The sequence below is a fragment of the Marmota flaviventris genome, chromosome 1 (assembly GCF_047511675.1).
Source record: "Marmota flaviventris isolate mMarFla1 chromosome 1, mMarFla1.hap1, whole genome shotgun sequence".
Taxonomy (NCBI): Eukaryota; Metazoa; Chordata; class Mammalia; order Rodentia; family Sciuridae; genus Marmota; species Marmota flaviventris.
In genome coordinates, this window is record NC_092498.1 from 55,185,296 (window position 1) to 55,204,885 (window position 19,590).

The 19,590-nt window shown below is 39.8% G+C and overlaps 1 protein-coding gene across 1 annotated transcript in view; it reads left to right on the top strand.

The window, feature by feature from the left end:
* Positions 1–19,590, top strand: part of Lamb4 (laminin subunit beta 4) — a 95,623-nt gene that overhangs the window by 37,394 nt on the left and 38,639 nt on the right. The window contains exons 14-17 of the mRNA XM_027926516.2: positions 8,731–8,934; positions 10,232–10,347; positions 11,290–11,404; positions 18,104–18,281. Of these exons, the coding sequence (XP_027782317.2) occupies positions 8,731–8,934; positions 10,232–10,347; positions 11,290–11,404; positions 18,104–18,281 (613 nt within the window). The remainder of the gene's footprint in view (positions 1–8,730; positions 8,935–10,231; positions 10,348–11,289; positions 11,405–18,103; positions 18,282–19,590) is intronic.

The window sequence follows — 19,590 nt, forward strand, 5'->3', positions numbered from 1 at the left end:
CTCATTCTATGAGACTAATATCACCCTGATTCCAAAAGCAGGCAAAGACATATCAAAGAAAGAAAACTTCAGACCAATATCTCTAATGAACATAGATGCAAAAATTCTCAATAAAATTCTGGCAAATCAAATGCAAAAACATATCAAAAAGATAGTAAACCACAATCAAGTTGGGTTCATCCCAGGGATGCAAGGTTGGTTCAACATACAGAAATCAATAAATGTAATTCATCACATCAATAGACTTAAAGAACCATATGATCATCTCAGTAGATGCAGAAAAAGCATTTGACAAAATAAAGCACCCCTTTATGTTCAAAACACTAGAAAAACTAGGGATAACAGGAACATATCTCAACATTGTAAAAGCTATCTATGCTAAGCCCCAGGCCAACATCATTCTAAATGGAGAAAAATTGAAGGCATTCCCTCCAAAAACTGGAACAAGACAGGGATGCCCTCTTTCACCACTTCCATTTAACATAATTCTTGAAACACTGGCCAGAGCAATTAGACAGATGAAAGAAATTAATGGGGTACGAATAGATAAAGAAAGAACTCAAATTAGCACTATTTGCCAATGATATGAATATATACCTAGAAGACCCAAAAAAATTCCACCAGAAAACTTCTAGAACTAATAAGTAAATTCAGCAAAGTAACAGGATACAAAATCAATACCCATAAATCAAAGGCATTTCTGTGATTATCAGTGGCAAAACCTCTGAAAGGGAAACAAGGAAAACTACCCCACTTACAATAGCCTCAAATAAAAAAAAACTTGGGAATCAACAAAAGAGGTGAAAGACCTCTACAACAAAAACTAAAGAATGCTAAAGAGAGGAATTAAAGAAGACCTTAGAAAATGGAAAGAATTCTCTTGTTCTTGGACAGGCAGAATTAATATTGTCAAAGTGACCATATTACCAAAATCATTATACAGATTTAATGTGATTCCAATCAAAATCCCAATGACATTCCTCATAGAAAAAGCAGTCATGAAATTCATCGGAAAAATAAAAGACTCAGAATAGCTAAAGCAATCCTTAGCAAGAAGGATATAAAGGTATATAAAGAATAGGGTATATAAAGAATTCAAAAAGCTAAACACCAAATAACAAATAACCCAATCAATAAATGGACCAAGGAACTGAACAGACACTTCTCAGAAGGTGATATACAATCAATAAACAAATATATGAAAAAATGTTCAACATCTCTAGCAATTAGAGAAATGCAAATCAAAACTACTCTAAGGTTTCATCTCACTCCAGTCAGAATGGCAGCTATTAAGAATACAAACAACAATAAGTGTTGACGAGGATGTGGGGAAAAAGGCACATTCAAACATTGCTGATAGGACTGCAAATTGGTGCAGTCAATATGGAAAGCAGTATGGAGAATCCTTGGAAAACTGGGAATAGAGCCACCATTTGACCCAGCTATCCCACTCCTTGGTCTACACCTGAAGGACTTAAAAACAAACATACTACAGGGACACAGGCACATCAATGTTTATAGCAGCACAATTCACAAACAGCTAAACTGTGGAACCAACCTAGATGCCTGTCAGTAGATGAATGAATAAAGAAACTGTGGCATATATACACAATGGAGTATTACTCAGCAATAGAAGAGAATGAAATCATGGCATTTGCAGGTAAATGGATGGAGTTGAAGAATATAATGCTAAGTGAAGTTAGCCAATCCCAAAAAACCAAATGCCAAATGTTTTCTCTGATTTAAGGGGGCTTATTCATAATGGGGGGGCAGAATGGGAGGATTAGATGAACTCTAAATAGGGCAAAAGGGAAAAGGGGGGGAGGAAAAGAGAGGGGGCATGGGAGGTAGGAAAGATAGTGGAATGAGATGAACATCATTACTCTAAGTACATGTATGAAGATACAAATGGTGTGACTCTACTTTGTGTACAATCAGAGATATGAAAAATTGTGCTCTATATGTGTAATATGAATTGTAATGCATTCTGCTGTCATATGTAACAAATTAAAATTTTTTAAAATGAAAAAAAAGTTATAATAATAGTTCTGTGAATCTCTATATCATGTCTATTGTTAATTTTCTCCAATTTTCTTTGAGATTTTGCTTTAAAATATAGCATTGATATATAGCATTGATATTCTTTTTAAATGCCATAAACCCCCTAGATCAGAATTGAAATTTTTCTCAGTTTCAGCTTTCACTAGTAAAGAATCTTTTAAAAGAGAACCCAACATATGGCCTTAAGACCAAAATTTCCCATTTGCACAGAAAAACAACAACAACAAACTTTAAACTGCCAGCATTACTTCTTCCTGGAGCTATTAAGTGAGAATCATAATTACCTTTTAAGTTATGGTAAAATCTGAAGCTCTTGAATGATGGTATGATTGACGCCTTTGATGATTAGCTGAACTGTCATCTCTGTTCTTTTTAAGATATTAGCAACAGCTTTGCCAAAATGTGATGTGTATTTCCAGCAACAAGGAGATGATTTCAGAATTGACAAAGGAAACATAATACTGAAGAAAAGTCAGAAGCAAAACACACATGCTGGGGAACAGAATGAGGTAAGCATTCTTAGGGGCCACTGTTGCTTGCTGCAGGTGGAAGTGCAGTCAAGCCCTCAGAGCCACTCCTGGCCTGTATGAGTGCTCTGGCAGCATAAGTGCTTATTGTCCTCATGAACAGAAATGAGGGAAGGAAGAGCCAGGCTCTAAGTAGTTAGAACCTCTTGGGGAAACTTCAAGAGCTTCATTTCTCCTCCAAATATAAAATTCCAGACAGCTGGGTTCTGGAGAGTTGGAGACTTTAGACACTATTAATTCTCAAAATCCTTGACATTTTAGTAAGAAGAGGTTAAGTGCTGAGGAGTGGCTGTCCTGCCCTGGAATGGTGCTATGGCCATGCCATCTACTCGAGGTGGCTGTAGATGGTCAGTGCTGGTCCAAGTGCCAAAATGATGCCACCCTCTCAGGGCCCTCCCTCCAATGGCCCAAAAAACCCAAACACCTTGCAGCCATCCAACCATTGTTCACCTAAACATGAGGCCACTGTTGGCCTGTTTTATCCATTCATCTATTCATTTGTTACATGGAGATGTTTATTGTGCATTCCTATGCACATATGCACAAATAGGTACGTTGGAGAAGCAAATAGAAACAAATGTTGGCTGCTTTATTCACAAACCCAGCACCCAAAACAGTTCCTTACACATAAGAGACCTTGTCATGTGAATGAGGTGGTTGAACAAAGGGAACAGAAATGCTTGGACATGACACCTACCCTTAATCTTATTGTGGGGGAAATGAACCATGTACACCAACAACTGACATGTGGCAGGATAGGTTAAGGACCCCAGAGAAGCTGTGAGTAGTGTGATATGGGTCAGATTAAGGAGGAGTACTCCCACCTGATAGGGCCAGAGAAGGCCTCATGGAGGTTCTTGCTTCTACCATGTTCAAGTGCACCAATTAATATGATTGTGCTTTCTTCTCCTTGTTTCTGTTCCTATCCTATGTCCTCATGAAACCTAATTCTAGGCTGGAAGTAGCTGTCCTCAATCTGAAATCCACTTGAAAGAGAAGAGTGGGCAATGAGTCAGTTCTCTCCTCCCCACTCTGGGGTGCAGATCAATGACCCTCAAATTTTACTCCCTGGAGAGTTTGCTTAAAACGACTCCAGAGGGGCTGGGGTTGTGGCTCAGAGGTAGAGCACTTGCCTACCATGCGTGAGGCACCAGGTTCAATCCTCAGCACCACATAAAAATAAAAAAACAAAGATATTGTGTCCACCTATAATTTAAAAATAAATATTTTTAAAAATGACTTCAGAAATGTTACTTTGGGGACTCGAGACTGGCTCAAAGGCTGAATGTTTTTTAGGCATCCCACAGTGATTCTGAGACAGCTGGTCCAAGACAGCACATTGAGAAACTAAGCTCAAAGCATCCGGGACACACTCTCCCACTTATTGCCTGAAATGGCCACCTCTGTGTTATCGACCTGAAAATCTTCCCCTCATGGCTTAAGATCCAATTCAGATTAATCTTTCCCTAACAATCCCTACCCTGACATCTGGACATAGTTAGTTGTTTCCTTCTCTGGGGTCCAATAGATCAGTCATTTCAAACTGCAGATCATGCCTATTAGTAAATAGGCCAAGGAGTCAACTTTGTTAGTTTAGTACAGCTGAAGAATGCATAACAATGTCATATTTTTCCAATTTTGTTCCAGTTTTGTATAAGTGTGTGTGTGTGTATGTGTGTGTGTGTGTACACCCACATGTGTGTACACTCATGTGCATAGGCAGTGTCTTAGGCTGGATTACCTGAAAGTGAAGATCACAGTATGGATTTAGTTTCATGTGTTTTGTTGAGTGACTCTTCATAAAAAAAAAAAAAAAAAAAAAAAAAAAAACCTTAAGGGGCTTAGGGAAAGAAGCTACAGAAGAGGACAAAGTGAGCCAAGGAAGGGGCTGAGGTAAAGCCTAGCTATGACCTAATCCCCAGAGAAGCAGTAAAAAATAAATACACAGCAGAGTTGTCCTCCACTGAGACACAAGGGCAGATCCGCTGTACCTCCCTATTATCAGGCATTGGTTGTAGGTGGGAAATCTTCCAGGTGAGCTGCCTCTTACCAACCAACAGCAATTCTCAAGAGAAGGGTGCAGGTGTGAGCCACTGCAGCCAACAATGAGGAGCTGGCCGAAGGCTGTGCTGGCCTAGCATCTGCTAAAGCCCACTTCCTGCATGCTCAGACCCTGCGTAAGGTCCCTTGCCCAAAAAACAGAGAAGAGACCTATTGAAAGTACTAAAATATAAAGCTTTTTACTTTCTTTCATGGTCTTTCTCTCAGTTTATCAAGAGTGTTTTTTGTTTTTTGTTTTTTTTTAATTTTCTATTCAATGTCATTCTAAGTAAAGATATACAAAAATTTAAATTATTAGCATAAATTTTGCCATTCATCTTTGTATCAGGCAACATCATTTTTTCCATATTTTTATCAGTACGTTATAATCATACATAATAGTGGAATTCATTGTTACATATTTGTACATGATGCAACAGCAATTTCAGCTGCAAACAGAGCATTCCAGTCATGTGGAATCACTGAAATGACAAACTTTTTATTCAGATCTACATTGTCAATTTGTAGTCATGTATTCGGAAGTATTTCATTCTGGCCTGTGGAAATGCCAGCAAAAGGAACTCAGCTGTCTTTAATTGGCCTCTTGGTGCATGTCCTGTGGTGTCTTTCCACACTAGTAAAGGAGGAAAGATGAAGGAAAAGAAACTATGGGTTTCCCAATTTCTCTTTCCTCTGGTCACCATTTCCAGTGGGAATAGTTGGTTAGTAGAGGAGAATACACAAATAGGAAAAGATATAATGGACTTTTCTGGTGTCATGTTCCTCAGGATGCCTTGCCTTCTTTCTGCATTCAATCAAGTTCTGGTTCAGACAGGAAGTGTGGCTTCTTAGAGCTGACAGCTGCACCACTTACCTGGTTGTAGACCTAGCACACTTACCTCCTTCTGTTCTAACCAGGGGAACATAATGGCACTTTGAGTTTCTGGTTACCAGCCTCAACTCAGATCCTAAATCCACTAACATTTAAAGCTGTGGGAATATCCCCTTACTTAACAAAAAGTGACTAAAGTAAATAGCCATACTTCTCTTGGAGGAATAAGTAAGAGAATCACATTTGCAATGGCACTGAAGATTCCTTCCTCATGAGCACCTGTCGCTTGTTTCTAGTACTGAGAAGTGGGTCAGATTTAGAAACTTGGCAAAAAAAAAATGTATCTTTCCTCTAGAGCAGCTGACCTCAGCCTTTAGCTGATTCAGATTGCTCACTTTTGATTATATACATTAAATAGTGTCCATCTGTCTTTTGACTGTTCATCTGTCTTGCTTCTAGGAAAACAATGTTCTAGTAATCATCTCCATGAAAGATTCCTGTGGTTCAGCCCCCTTGTCTTCCATTCCAACCTCACTGCCCATTATAATAATGATTATCCATCTTGTTTCTGAGATTAAGTGCTGCCATCCAGCCTTTGATAGTCTGGAATTCTGCCAGGCACACTGCTAACAAGGAGTTCAATTTTGTAGTAGTGTGTCTTTCCAGTCTACAGAAGAGTCAATACTGGCTTCTCAGCAATGCTGGTCCTCCCTTCCCCTTCTCATTCCTCACCGTTTTGGTAAAACAGCTTTTCCACACAAACTTAGTTGGTGGGTTTTCCAGTCTTATATCTTAAATCCATCCTAGCATGACTAATTCTTTGAGTTTTATCTCTCTCTCTCCATATCCTGCCACAGCCCTTCTTGCATCTCAACTTCACTTATTCTGGGCCATGGTCTATGCAAAGTTTCCAGTAGCTACTCAAGTATCCTATCTTGTCTCCCAGGGCCCTTGCCAGGCTGTTAAATCCTAGATTCCATGTGGATTCAAATCAACAAACTCTCCCTTATCCAGTTTCATATTCCACTTTTCAGGATGCACATTCAGTGATTCTCTCCCAGGGTTCATGGTCCATGTCTGCCAGGTCCTCCAGCTTCTTTGGTTATAATCCCTCTCAAAGATCCAGAACTTTCCCTCTTCCATCATGCTGAGACTTGACCCTAATTATTTGGAAAATGGTCAGAAGAGGAAACACTAGCAGATCCTGGGGAAAGCATACATTTTCTTGAAAGACACATGTATTTGAGAATTCTACATTGTCTGAACATGTGGGGGTGAAGGATTGGGACAACATTTTTCAGTTTTTCTTAGGCTGCCCTTCAATAGTCTCAGAGTGCTGAGGAGAACCTGAGGGTTCAGGGTTCTCATGTGCACCATCCCATCTCCGGGCATTCTGCTGCTTTTTGGTGAGCCTGTCCTTGGCATAAGCAACTTACCTCAAGTTCAGTGATTATGTCTTGTGCCCAGTCTTCAGCTCTTTTGCCCTCTAGCTAGAGGAGATCATAGTCTCTTTAACATGTCCCCCAAAAGACCCTGTGACTGATTCTTACACTTTGCTTTAAATTGGCAATTGATTGTCCTGGGCCTGTCGTTTTCTCTCATCAAAGGCATCCACCCCATCTAAAGTCCTTATAATTACTGTGTCTCCCATATCTTCCAATGCCCAAAATACCATTCAAGACACTGCTTCCCCTTCCCTCATCCTAAATCCTCACTAGTGACAGTTTTAGCAATTGTACCACTACTTCTTGCTGGGGACCATCAGTACAGTTCCATACTGGGGTCCTCACTGCCAGCTGAGTAGTAAATTAACCACCTCCAATATTACATCTTAGGGTCTACTTTTAGGTCAACTGTCTGCTACTAGCGTCTCAGGCCAAGTGCCCTAGAAACAGAGCCTAAGAAGAGATCCTGCCAGGAAGCTTTCTTCAGGAAAATTCTTGAAGGGTGTGAAAGAGAAAAAGAGGAAAGTGCAGAGTAATATGTGGTCTTAGACACAACAGACCTTGAGTAGATCCTCAGAGAAGCTCAGGTATATAAACTGCAGGCCAAAGTGTCCTGCCCCTTGAGGCCTAAGGGCCAGCCTTGTATACCCTCAATCTGTCAATCATTGGCAGTGAGCTCTGCTAGGAGAGTTTGGAGTTAGAGGGGGATATAGAAAAGCAATTCTCCAGTGAGGGTCAGCTGTGAGCTCTTAGCCGCAACTGGGAGATGGGTTTACTAACCAGGTAAAGGAGATGGGGGTGGAGGGCACTGCAATTGCTAGGGTATTTTTTTCAGTGTTTGAAAAACATTGCACAGAGGTGACTTTACATATGCCTCTGTCTGTTAGAACCTAATCTACTGTAGGTTTCTTATTTATGTTTCTGTCTTCAGTTCAAGCCTCTGAACACCTTGGGGGCAGCGGCTCTGTCCTATTCATCTTTGCATTCCTCATTCAGAGGCTGGCACTGAATGTTATTAAACAAACATTTCTCAAATCAAGGGAAGTTTGGGGAAGACCACAGAGAAACTTGAACTCCAGGCTGAATGTTTTGAACATTATTCTGTTGGCAATTAAGAAGAGTTCAAAATGCTTCGTTGGCAGCAATGTGTAACAAGTTTTGGACCAGGAAGAGAGAAGAGCCGAGAGCTATTGCTGCAATTCAGGCAAAAGCAACCAGAGGCAGAATTTGAGTGGAGGCTCTGAACGTGGAGAGGCAGATGCAAAAGCAATGAAAGAATATTATCTACAAGGTCCAGATGTTCTTACACTGACATCCGGTTTATAGAGACCATCAGGGATTTTAAGCAATCAAATGTGTTAGGAGTTTTGTACTTACATGCCCTCAGGCAGACAGAAGAAGAGCATTTCTCATGTTTGGGTGGAAGAAATATCTAGAAAGGAAACCTATGTGGGTTTTCTCATTGTCATGCACGTTTAAGGAAGAATCCCCAAAGTAGACATGAAAATATTCTTTTTCCCTCCTTATTTTGGCCAGAGTTCCACAATTACATCTAAGAAAAGTCAAGGTTATCAATGTGGAATTTGCTTAGGTCATTAGCACATAAGGTACTGTAAATTTAAATGGTTTCTCTTGACATTGCCTTCAGATTAATCATTCTATATAGTAACATATGTTCCAAAGCTGCAGTGTCAGCACATTATTCTCGCTGGATTCTGGACTGTATCCTGGTGGGAATAATTTATTCATGACTCAGATGGATCATATACACACCAAGGAAATACTTTTTTATTTTTTGCTGAATTCTTCCAGACTGTGACTATAGGGAAAGATAGTTACATTCCTCTTGGTGACTTTTGGCCAGGTGCCTGCAGTTCACATTGTTTTCGGAGAGCTTGTTCCTGGGAACCCTGTTACATGGACTGGACCTGGATTTGCCAGAGTTCTCCCTGGAGCTGGCTTGAGATTTGCTGTCAACAACATTCCTTTTCCCATGGACTATACCATTGCTGTTCGCTATGAAACTCAGGTAACTTTACACTCCAACTTCATGATGGCAAAAAAAAAAAAAAAAAAAAATGAGAGCAATACATTCTTGAACTGTTTCCATTGCAGCCTTGCTAGGATAGGTTCATCCTAAAACAATTTGGCACAAGTAAAACATCTGGAAAGTATTAGAGACAAAAGGGTTTCCTAAAGATATTGAAGCATAAAACCATGTGCTCACATGCTTCATCCATAGAGAGAAGCTAACATTGGAGCTATATGTTTGGGGACCAGGTTTAAGGAAGTAGTGGCTGAATGTTTGTACAAGAACAATAAACAACTAAAATAACACCAATTCTGCCCTCCTGGGATTTTTTAAAGTCAATATATGTGCTGAGATTTAGACTGAGAAGGGATGAAGCAGAAGCATTTATTTGCATTTAGGTCTTACCCTGCTACAAGAGAAAGACTAAAACCAGATAGATAGCCCCACACCCCGCCTGCTGCCATACTGCCTGCTCTCCACATCTCTTGATAAATATCTGAAATGCAATAAAAACAAAATTAGAAAAATGCTTGCTCTGGAACCATAGTCCCTAACCTTTTCTTTGGTAATATGAAGCTTACCAACCAACTCTCCAAAAAAAATATTTTATGTGACTAGAAAGAGGAATTGTCCCTCTGGGGACCACACTGTGGAGCTGCTCACTGTGCATCACATGATCACATCACTGACCCACTTTAAAACTGTTGATAGAACATAATTCTTTACTTCCTACTTATAAATGAAAGCCATGGACTTGAATGAACTTTGACCCAGTGAGTATGAGCCACTAAAAAAGAAAAAGATGTTTTTATTCGTAGAACATATTCATCTATTCATAATACAACTCATTTTCTCCAAATTTTAAGACTTCCCAAATGAAACTAATTATTCTCTCTTGACACATAGTTAGATAGGATAGATATATGTCCTTTTATGAAGGACTCCAGATTGGTATTCTTTGTTCTGAGATCCAGGGACATGAGGAATGAACCAAATCCTTCTGAGACAGAGCATGAACATTAGACCTGTCAGAAAAGTTAGGGTTTTTCTAGGCTTGGGGGCAATAACTATGGCCAAAAACAATGTTCTTGCAGCCTGGATCATAATATAGACACCAGAGAGCTGGGCCTGGAAGTGAGGTACTCAAATCCTTTTGACTCCAAAATTCTGTTTTCCAAGTGAGCTATGGATTGCAAATTCAATTCTATGAACTATCCATTAGGTATACCAGTGTGTGCACAAAATAATTTCCTAACTCCTCACTGTGACATGCTTTGATGTCATGCCTGTATAGTCTGCAGATGACTGGGCCATCCAGGTCGTGTTTAACCCTTCTGGGGAGAGCAAGTACTGCACACACAAGATTCTACCGCAGGAGCCTCAGTCTTTCATCTTATCAGCAGCTGCCAGGTATGCTTGGGACCTGTCTTAGAATTTGATTCATATGTCAATAATATGTATCCAGATACTAAAAGGGGGAAGAGGGGCATTGAAAAGACCATAGAACTTATTATGTACTTATATTAAAATATAAATATTTTAATATTTAATTTTTCAGCTGTAGTTAGACACAATATCTTTATTTTATTCATTTATTTATTTTTATGTGGTACTGAGAATCAAACCCAGGGCCTCACCCATGTTAGGAAAGTGCTCTACTCCTGAGCCACAACTGAATGAGGTAAATTATGTCCTCATTTGATGAAGAGAAATTGAGATTACTTAAAGGACTTTTTCAGCTTTTATCTCCAGTGCAGCAAAACCAGGATCCCAGCCCATATAGATATGCTGGCCCTAAACTTGAATGTTCCTTTTCCACTCTCCAGATGGCTTTGAAATGTGAGAAAGTGAAATGCTGTCAGAATAAGAGTAGAATATTCAGTTGAGTACTCTCCATAGCTGAGCATCTACAAAGTTAAAGCTACTAATTTTTTTTTTTTTTTTGTACCAGGGATTGAACCTAAGGGCATTTAATCCTTGAGTCACATCTTTAGCCCTTTTTTCCTAATTTTTATTTTGAGACAGGGTCTCACTGAGTTGCTTAAAGCCTCACTAAGTTGCTGAGCCTGGCTTCAAACATGCTATCCTCTTGCCTCAGCCTCCCAAGTGCCTGGGATTACAGGCATGCACCACTGTACCTAGCAAAGCTACTAATTTTGAGGCCATGGAGCATCTAAGTGTGCATATACCGTCCAGCCAGCCCACCGGTGCTGGTATAGACCTAGATCTTGTTTTAGCCCACAGTGTGGAGCACTCTTCCAGCTCAAGCGCAATGCTACCAAATACTGTGGCCACATAAGTGATATAATGGTATTTCTGTCACTGAAGTTTGCTGTGTTTCTCTTAATCCAGAATCAAGCTGCTTCCCACACCCATCTGTTTAGAACCAGAAGTACAGTATTCCATCGACGTCTATTTTTTTCAACCTTTGGAGTCCCACACTCATTCTCACATCCTGGTTGATTCTGTAAGTATCTCAGAGCTTTATGGATGCTTTCTTCTCAGCTGAGGGCCAATATAATTCTACCTTTCGACCAATGATATGTCTCTTGAAAAAAATATAAGTGTTTCTGTTTAATTACAAGAGTCACCTAATAGCCATTGTGAGCCGTTTATAACAGCATGTCACAGTAATGGTTTGGAGGTGTTGCAAATTATGCTATTTAATCTTCACAGCACCCTTGTGAGGTGGGTGCTGTCATTATTTCACAGATGGGAGAACTGAGGCACAGTGTCTACAGAGCTGATATGTAAGGAGTTAGGAACGGGAGCTTTATCTTATCTGTTTTAGGAACCGTGCATAATGCTCTGAGTGACCTCTCTCAGCATCTTTCCCATAGAGCTGAACCATAGGTGTTCCTTCCAAACTTCTTATCTGCACCGTCCTTCCAATACAGGCTGGCCACTAGCCAGAGTTCGGGCATTGAGTAAATTTATTTAATTTACCCATTACCCTACTTGTGGTCACATAAGTGGATTTTTCATGACTATGTATATATGATATATAATTTTAAAATAGATTTCTACTTTATCTTTTCATGGTTCTTGAAATAATTTACCAAATTCTTTTCTGGAAGGAATGTTCCAATTAATTTTCAGTTTCACGTTTTACTTGGAAACTATGTCCCTACTGAGTTTTATTGGAACACACTCATGCCCATTTGTTTGTGTATTATCTGTAGTTGATTCAAACTAAAACTTCAAATAAGAGTTGAGGAGTTGCACAGAAACCTTCTGGCTCACAAAGCCAAATATGTTCACTATTACCCCTTTACAGGTAGTTTCTAGGCCCCTCATTTAGTGTAAAATATATTTATGTCATGTAAATTAAGCCTTCAAAGTTCAAATATTTAACCATCAAACATTTAAAGTTTAAATCCTGGAACTTTATCATATCTGCTTATATAGAATTCAGTACGGGCATGTTTATCTTGGATTTTATTAAACAAGTTTTACCTATCATTAACATCAAACAGGCATAGTTTTTGGCTTATTTAGCCAAATATAGGATTGCAAGGTTTAGCCAAGAAAGGCAGAAAGGAAGGATGGAAGGGAGAGTATATTCAGTTAAATTTGAATTTCAGAAGAACAATTAAGTTTTCATATAAATATGTCCCTCATATTTATATGTTTTCATATAAATATTGTCCTCAAATGTTGCATAAGACATTTATGAAAAATTATTCATTGTTGTTATGGTTAAGATATGAGGTGTCCCCAAAAAACTCATGTGAGAGACAATGCAAGAAAGTTTAGAAGTGAAATAATTGAGTTATGAGAGTCTTAACCTAATCGTTTCATTAATCCCATTATAAGGATTCACTGGGTGGCAACGATAGGCAGTTAGGATGTGGTTGGAGGAGTGGGCCACTGGTGGTGTGTTCTTGGGTTTATATTTTGTCTGTGGTGAAGGGAGCCCCCCACCCATCTCTGTCTCTCTCTCTCTCCCACTCCCACCCTTCTTCTTGGTGGTCATGTCCTGAGCTGTTTTCCTCCATCATACTCTTCCACCATGATATCCTGCCTTATCTTGGGTCCTGAGGAATAGAGTTGGTCATATATGACCAGAGACCTCTAAAACTGTGAGCCCCAAATAAACTTTTCCTCCTTGTCTTGTCAGGTCTTTTGGTCACGGCAGGGAAAAAAAAAACTGACAAAACCAGTTATTTCTCTGAAATTCAATTTAAACTGGGTAATACTGGCAACCTTAACCAAGGTGGCCTAACCCCACATCTGGAGGGCTATGTAATAGTTGAGGTGAGGTTCTACCACATTACAATAGAAATGAAGTAGAAAGTAGAAACAAAGTTTTGAATGGGAAACTCAAACTATCATGCTTTCCCTACCTATACAATTTATCTTCTCTGCTGAGGAGCTTTAATGGAACTGTGCTTATGAACCAACCTATGAATTACAAAAGGAAGAAAATCATATTCAACAAGTTTGATTCAGGGACAAAAAATGCTAAAAGTTGGGAACCCAGACAGAGCAAATAAAGATAAAGTATCCAGGGATCCCTAGATCACTAAGGAGATGATGATGATGATGATGATGATCACAAAACTTGAGCTTATAATAGCCAAGATAGTCCTCATTTTAAACCCATATTCTAAATATTTCTAAATTTTATAAATTCCAAAGGTTATTACTTGATGCTATATTAAATATATCCATCCAAATTATCTCTTCGCTAAACGTATACACACCAGGCACTGTGCTAGGCCTAAGGTGTAAAATATGGGTTTTGCCTTCAAAGAAATCTCAATTTGATATAGAAAACAAACATGTAATTAAAATTATTGCAGTAATGTTTGATAAGTATAAGTGGATAATTTGAAATTAATTTAAAAACTTATCCATTTGATCATTTTCAAGCAATCATTCTCTTATATATATGAAAAACCCTGAAACATAAATAAAAATTAGGACAGCAATATCATCTTGGATAACCATAAAAAATCTCAGAAGAGGCCCTGGATTCCTGTTTTAGACACTATTCCCTAACAGCAGGGTCTCAGATGCCCTGAGACAGGGTCTCGAATATATGTAATTTATTGAGGGCATGTTCCCAGGAAAAGAGGAATTGCACCAAAGAATTAAATCCACCTGGAGGCAATGTGGTGTTCCTAAATGTGCCCAAGTCATTGGCTATAGGCTCACCAGTGTCACCACCACCTGCCCTCCAATGAGTACATAAATTCCAGGACAAGATGGCTGAGTCCTATTTTCTGAAGAAGACTGTTGTGGTCTTTAGGAGACAATGCCATAGCAGCTGAAGGATTGATACACTAGCCCAAAAGGATCTAGATTGGGCACCTCAGTGTGCACTATAGGCCCTGACAGGACGGCCAGCTGAAGAAAGACATTGTACATTTCATTATTACAAATTAACATCTTAATGCTACATTACTAATTTTGCTACTCTGGAAAATACACAACCAGTTGGGACTGAGTCATATCAAAGTTCATTCTTCCCCTTAGATTATCATTGGCATCTAAGACCAGAGTACATACCGAGAAGACCAAAGGCAACCTCTGTTCTACCCTGGGTGCTCTTCGGCACAAATGCCTTTTGTCTGGCAGACATAGTAAGACAGTTGAGATTTGTTTTCAGTTGCTCAGATTACATGATATGTGCTTCCATAAAACTGTGTTTGGAGTCAAAAGTATATTAGGCATTCTAGAATATAAAACTGCCATTCTTTTTAAATCCTGGAGCAGACTACACTGGTAAACATAAAATCTTTTGAAGTTTCTAGGAAAAGAAGTGAGTCATGGCATTACAAAATCCTATAGCTGACAGAGACTCTTGTCATCTGGTCCATCAGCCTGGTTTCAGGAACAGCCAACTCTAAACTGTTCCAGACTGATAGCTATTAATAGTCTCTGGACAGTTACCCTTATCCCCAGTCTTGTACCATCTACCCGTCTCCTGACTCTCTTCCTACCTGTTTTTGTTTTTAAATGTTTAGTTACCTTTGTATCAACTTAAATATAAAATAGTGGAAATATAAATATACTTGTTTATGGAACATAGTTTTATGAAGCACTTACTATAAATTAGACATGATGTTACGCACAGGTGCGGACAAGACATATACCATCCCTGCCACCCAAGGCTCACTCTATAAAAGGGACATGTAGACAAGCAGACAACAACAGAATATATAAGAGGTCCTTGGAGTCATAGTGGGTTACTGGCCTGAAAAGCTCAGTATGACTCATCAAATGGCTCTCAACCTTCTTTAATCCAACCTACTGATGTTTTGAACAGCTTTCTATTATTATAACCAAGTACCTGAGATAAGCAACTTACAAAGAAAAAAGGTTTATTAGGGCTCATAGTTTTGGCTGGTTGGCTCTGTTGCTTTGGGGCCTGTGGCAAAGCAGCAGATCCTGGTGGAGAGCATGCATGGGTATTCAATGGAACATTTGAAACTTGTAGATAACATCAGATCATTTTCCATTTTATGAGAATGTCTAGTATTTATGACCCCCATGCACTAAATGCCCTTAACACACCTTACTCAACCACTGTGATGATGAAAACCACTCTGAATTTCCAGATGTCCCCAGTGGGAGGTGCCTCCCATAGTGAGAATCACTGGGCTGCCAGGCTGGGCAGTGGGGTAGCAGAATGAGGAAAATAAGTTTAGATTTTTTTTTTCCAGAGGCAGTGGAAGCCACTGAAAAGTTTATAAGGAGGGGATTATCTGAACAAAGCACATTTAACCAGGATCATTATGACTATGGTTATGGTTTGGATATGTGCAGTTCTCCCAAAAGTCATGTGTGAGACAATGTAAGAATGTTCAGAGGAGAAGTGATTGGATTACATGAGAGCTGTGCCTTGATTGGTGGATTCATTCACTTGACTGGATTAACTGGGAGGTGACTATAGACAAGCAGGGTGTGGGGAAGGAGTAGGTCACTGCGGGTGTCCCTTTGGGGTTTATATTTTATGCCTAGTGAGTGAAGCTCCCTCTCTGCTTCCTGGTGGCCCTATCCTGTTCTGCTGTCCTCTGCCACACCCTTCTGCCATGATGTTCTGCCTCACCCACAGCTAGAGTCTGCTGGCCTTGGACTAGACCTCTGGAACTGTGAGCAAAAATAAACTTTTCCTCTTCTCAGTTGTTCTTGTCAGGTCTTTTGGTCACAGTGACGAGAAGCTTACTAAAACAACTAGAATGCAGAAAGTTGTTGGGAGGTGGCAGGAATGGAAACTGGGACATCTCTTGGGCTGCCACTCTCGTCAGCTAGGGAAGTGGGAGGGAAAGGAGAACAGTAAATGCATCCGAGATACATTTAAGAGGTAGAACTGAGCAGGCTTTTGATTTAGGTGATGTGGGTGGGACACAGGTGGTGGTGGGGTTTGTTGACAGAAAGGGAACAGATGTCAAAATGACCTTGTTCCCTCCACTGAGAGCTTGGCAGATGCGGTGAGTGGCATTACTTAGCAACAGCAGACTCAGAAAGGAGAAATGGTTTCAGGTGTCTGGTTTGTGGTGCTGTGGGGCAACCAATAGGCAATTGGATCAGTGCAGATCTGCACATGTGGAGTCTCATTGAGGCAGGTGCAGGAGTCATACATTCCAATGCCGACAGCCTAGAGGTGGCACCGAGGAAGCCGGAATGGAGTGAGAACGGGCTAATGAGAGAACTCTGAGGATCCCCAACATTAAGGGGTGAGGAGAGGTATTGTATTAGCTGGTAAAGAAAGCAGAGGGGTGGCAAGAACATTGTTCAGGAAGTCTGTCCAAGAATCAAGGGCCAGAGACAGCGGCAGTGGTAGGAGGAATAACTGAGATCAAGGAGGTGGTTGTACAGGTGGGAGAGATGTGGACACATTTAATTTCAGCTGAAAGGAAGAGACGGAAGCAAGAAAGTGTGAGGCAGAGTTTCCCAATGGTGGCAGAGATGGCAATGGGACATCTCCTCGTAGAAAACGCCTCTCCCTTTGTCAGCAATTGGAGACATGGAAGTTGGTGATATTCCAAGCTGGAGTCTGGGAGGTAGGAAGGAGAATTCAGGGTCTATTTTCTCTGTAAAATAAGAAGAATAAGAGGGGACAACATCCGCCAAGAGTGCAGAAGAACCAGGCTAGCGAGTCAAGGAGCAGGGACACCCTGATACACATCCAGGGTTGAGAGCCCACCCACAGGTGTGGCCAACAGCAACTGGGGAAAGGCTGGAGAAGGTTGAAGTAAAGGGCGGTGAAAACTGGTTTCAGTAAGAACAAAGCAAAGAGGAAACCAGGGGAGATCTATCTATGCCACCCGGTCCTGGCTAATTTGACCCACTGAATGAAAACCTATTTTCAATACTGTTTTTAACACCAGGTGTTCAAAATGACCACCTTGATGTGGTCAACATACTCTCTACTTTATCATCCAAAGCCATTAATACACATTTTAAATAGTATTAGGTAAAACAAAGAATTTAAAAAGATAAACAGTATTAGGTCATAACAAACTTTTCTCAGAACATGTGACATAATAGCCTTTCTTCACATAGATATTAAACTACAGATGAATCCTCTTTGAAAATAAACTTATTTTGATACATTTGTCCCCATGATAGCTAAATGGCCTATGCCAGCAATTCCCAAAATCTTATCTATGAAACACTGGTTTTAATAAGAGGTCTTATTTGGATATAGGACCAACTGATTAAATAATAGTAAACACTGAATCTTAAAAGTATCTTTCCTGTAGGACTTCTAGTAACTCTGTTATTCTATACTGTGAATCTCCAAGAAGTTGTGGGTAGAACACCACTGTTAACATGTAACTGAAAAAAAGCCAAGAGGAGAATTTTATGGAATTATAGTACACTCTACCACATGAAAAGTACTGTCTCAGCCATAATTAATTCACAAGTAGCGTAGATAAGTCTTTGATATCTAAGACAAATTTATTAGCAAGTAAAAAAACATCATGATGATGATAATAAAAAGATAAAGGCAATCTAATTTCTTTGCCATATATCAATAAATGAAAATACCTAATTAAAGATTTCTTAAATAATCAAAAATCACAAAGTCTTCAGTCCTAGACAAGTTGGATTATTAAGTCTTTTAAACCATTATTCTCAGAGATCTATTATTTTATATCATGAGAATCTTGGACAGCAGAGGGTTTGAAAAAAAATCTCATTATTTCCAAAGCTTGGCCTCATTCCTCAAATCAATTCATGGGAGGATTTCTGCAGCAAGAAAGACATGGATGAGTATCAGCTGCACAACTGTGTTGAAATTGCCTCGAAAGTGGGACCTCAAGTGCTCTCTGGTGCTTGTGAAAGGCTCGTGGCCAGCATGTCTGCCAAGCTACACAATGGGGCAGTGGGTGAGTATCTATCTAATGGGCTCTACTGAAGCACTAAGAACTGTACAAATGCCTTTTGGAACATAAGTGAATTCATGTATTCTAGTATCCACTCCAAACCACAGCCAAAATACCCATCACTCAATCATCAGATGTACAGAGCATTCTGCCAATATGTTAGAATCATAATTCCCAGTATAGTAAGTATATAAAACAGTTACCCTGTAGCAGCATTGGAGTGCTGGCCAGCTTGAGCAATGGTCCTATAGGACCCATTTGGAATCTCAGAATTTGAGGACTGGAAGGAACTCCAACCAAGTTCTTTCATCCTGAAACCTTCAATAAATTAGGATATTAGGGTTCAAAAATCTTATGCAGCTTGCCCATTCACTTAGGTATAGTAGAGGGTTTCTCAGCTTCCACACTATATAACTTCTGAGCAGCATAATTCTTTATTGGGTGTGTGCATAATAGGATGCTTAGCCACATCCCTACCCACCTGATACCAGTATCACCCTCCCTGAGTCATGAAATCCAAAAATGTCTCCTATGGGGCAAAATAATCCCCTGGTTGAGAAATAGTGCTATAGAGTAAGAGCTCGGGCTTCCTGAGCTCTAAGCAAATGGTTTGTTTGTTTGTTTGTTTTTATAGTGTAGGGCTGTGGGTTCAGTGTGTGTGCCCACCATCTTGTGAAATATATGAAATGGGGGGAAAATTCATAGGTATACTCCAGCACCAACATAGAGCATTGGAAATTGAAGTAATAATACCAATTATAACAGAATAATTTTTAAGCCTTTTTTTTTTTTTTTTTTGTACCAGGGATTGAACCCAGGAGCACTTAACCACGGAGCCATATCCCTAGCCTTTTTTATTTTTTATTTTGAGACAGAGTCTCGGCAAGTTGCTCATAGTCTTGTCTTGCTAAACTTCTAAGGCAATTCTTGCAATTCTCCTGCCTCAGCCTCTGGAGCTGCTGGAATTACAGGCCACCACCATCCCTGGCTTCAATAAATGTTATTTAACAAGTTAATGAAAGGCTTAAAGTGGGCATGATGGTGCATGCCTGTAATCCCAGCAGCTCAGGATGCCAAGGTAGGAGGATTCCGAGTTCAAAGCCAACCTCAGCAGCTTAGCAAGGCCCTAAGCAATTTGGCGAGACCCTGTCTCAAAATAAAAATTAAAAAGGGCTGGAGATGTGGCTCAGTGATTAAGCACCCCTGGGTTTAATCCCTGGTATCAAAAATAAATAATAATAATAACATTATTATTGTTGAGTATTTACTACATGCCAAATGTGATTTTAAGTACTACACAGGTATTATTGCC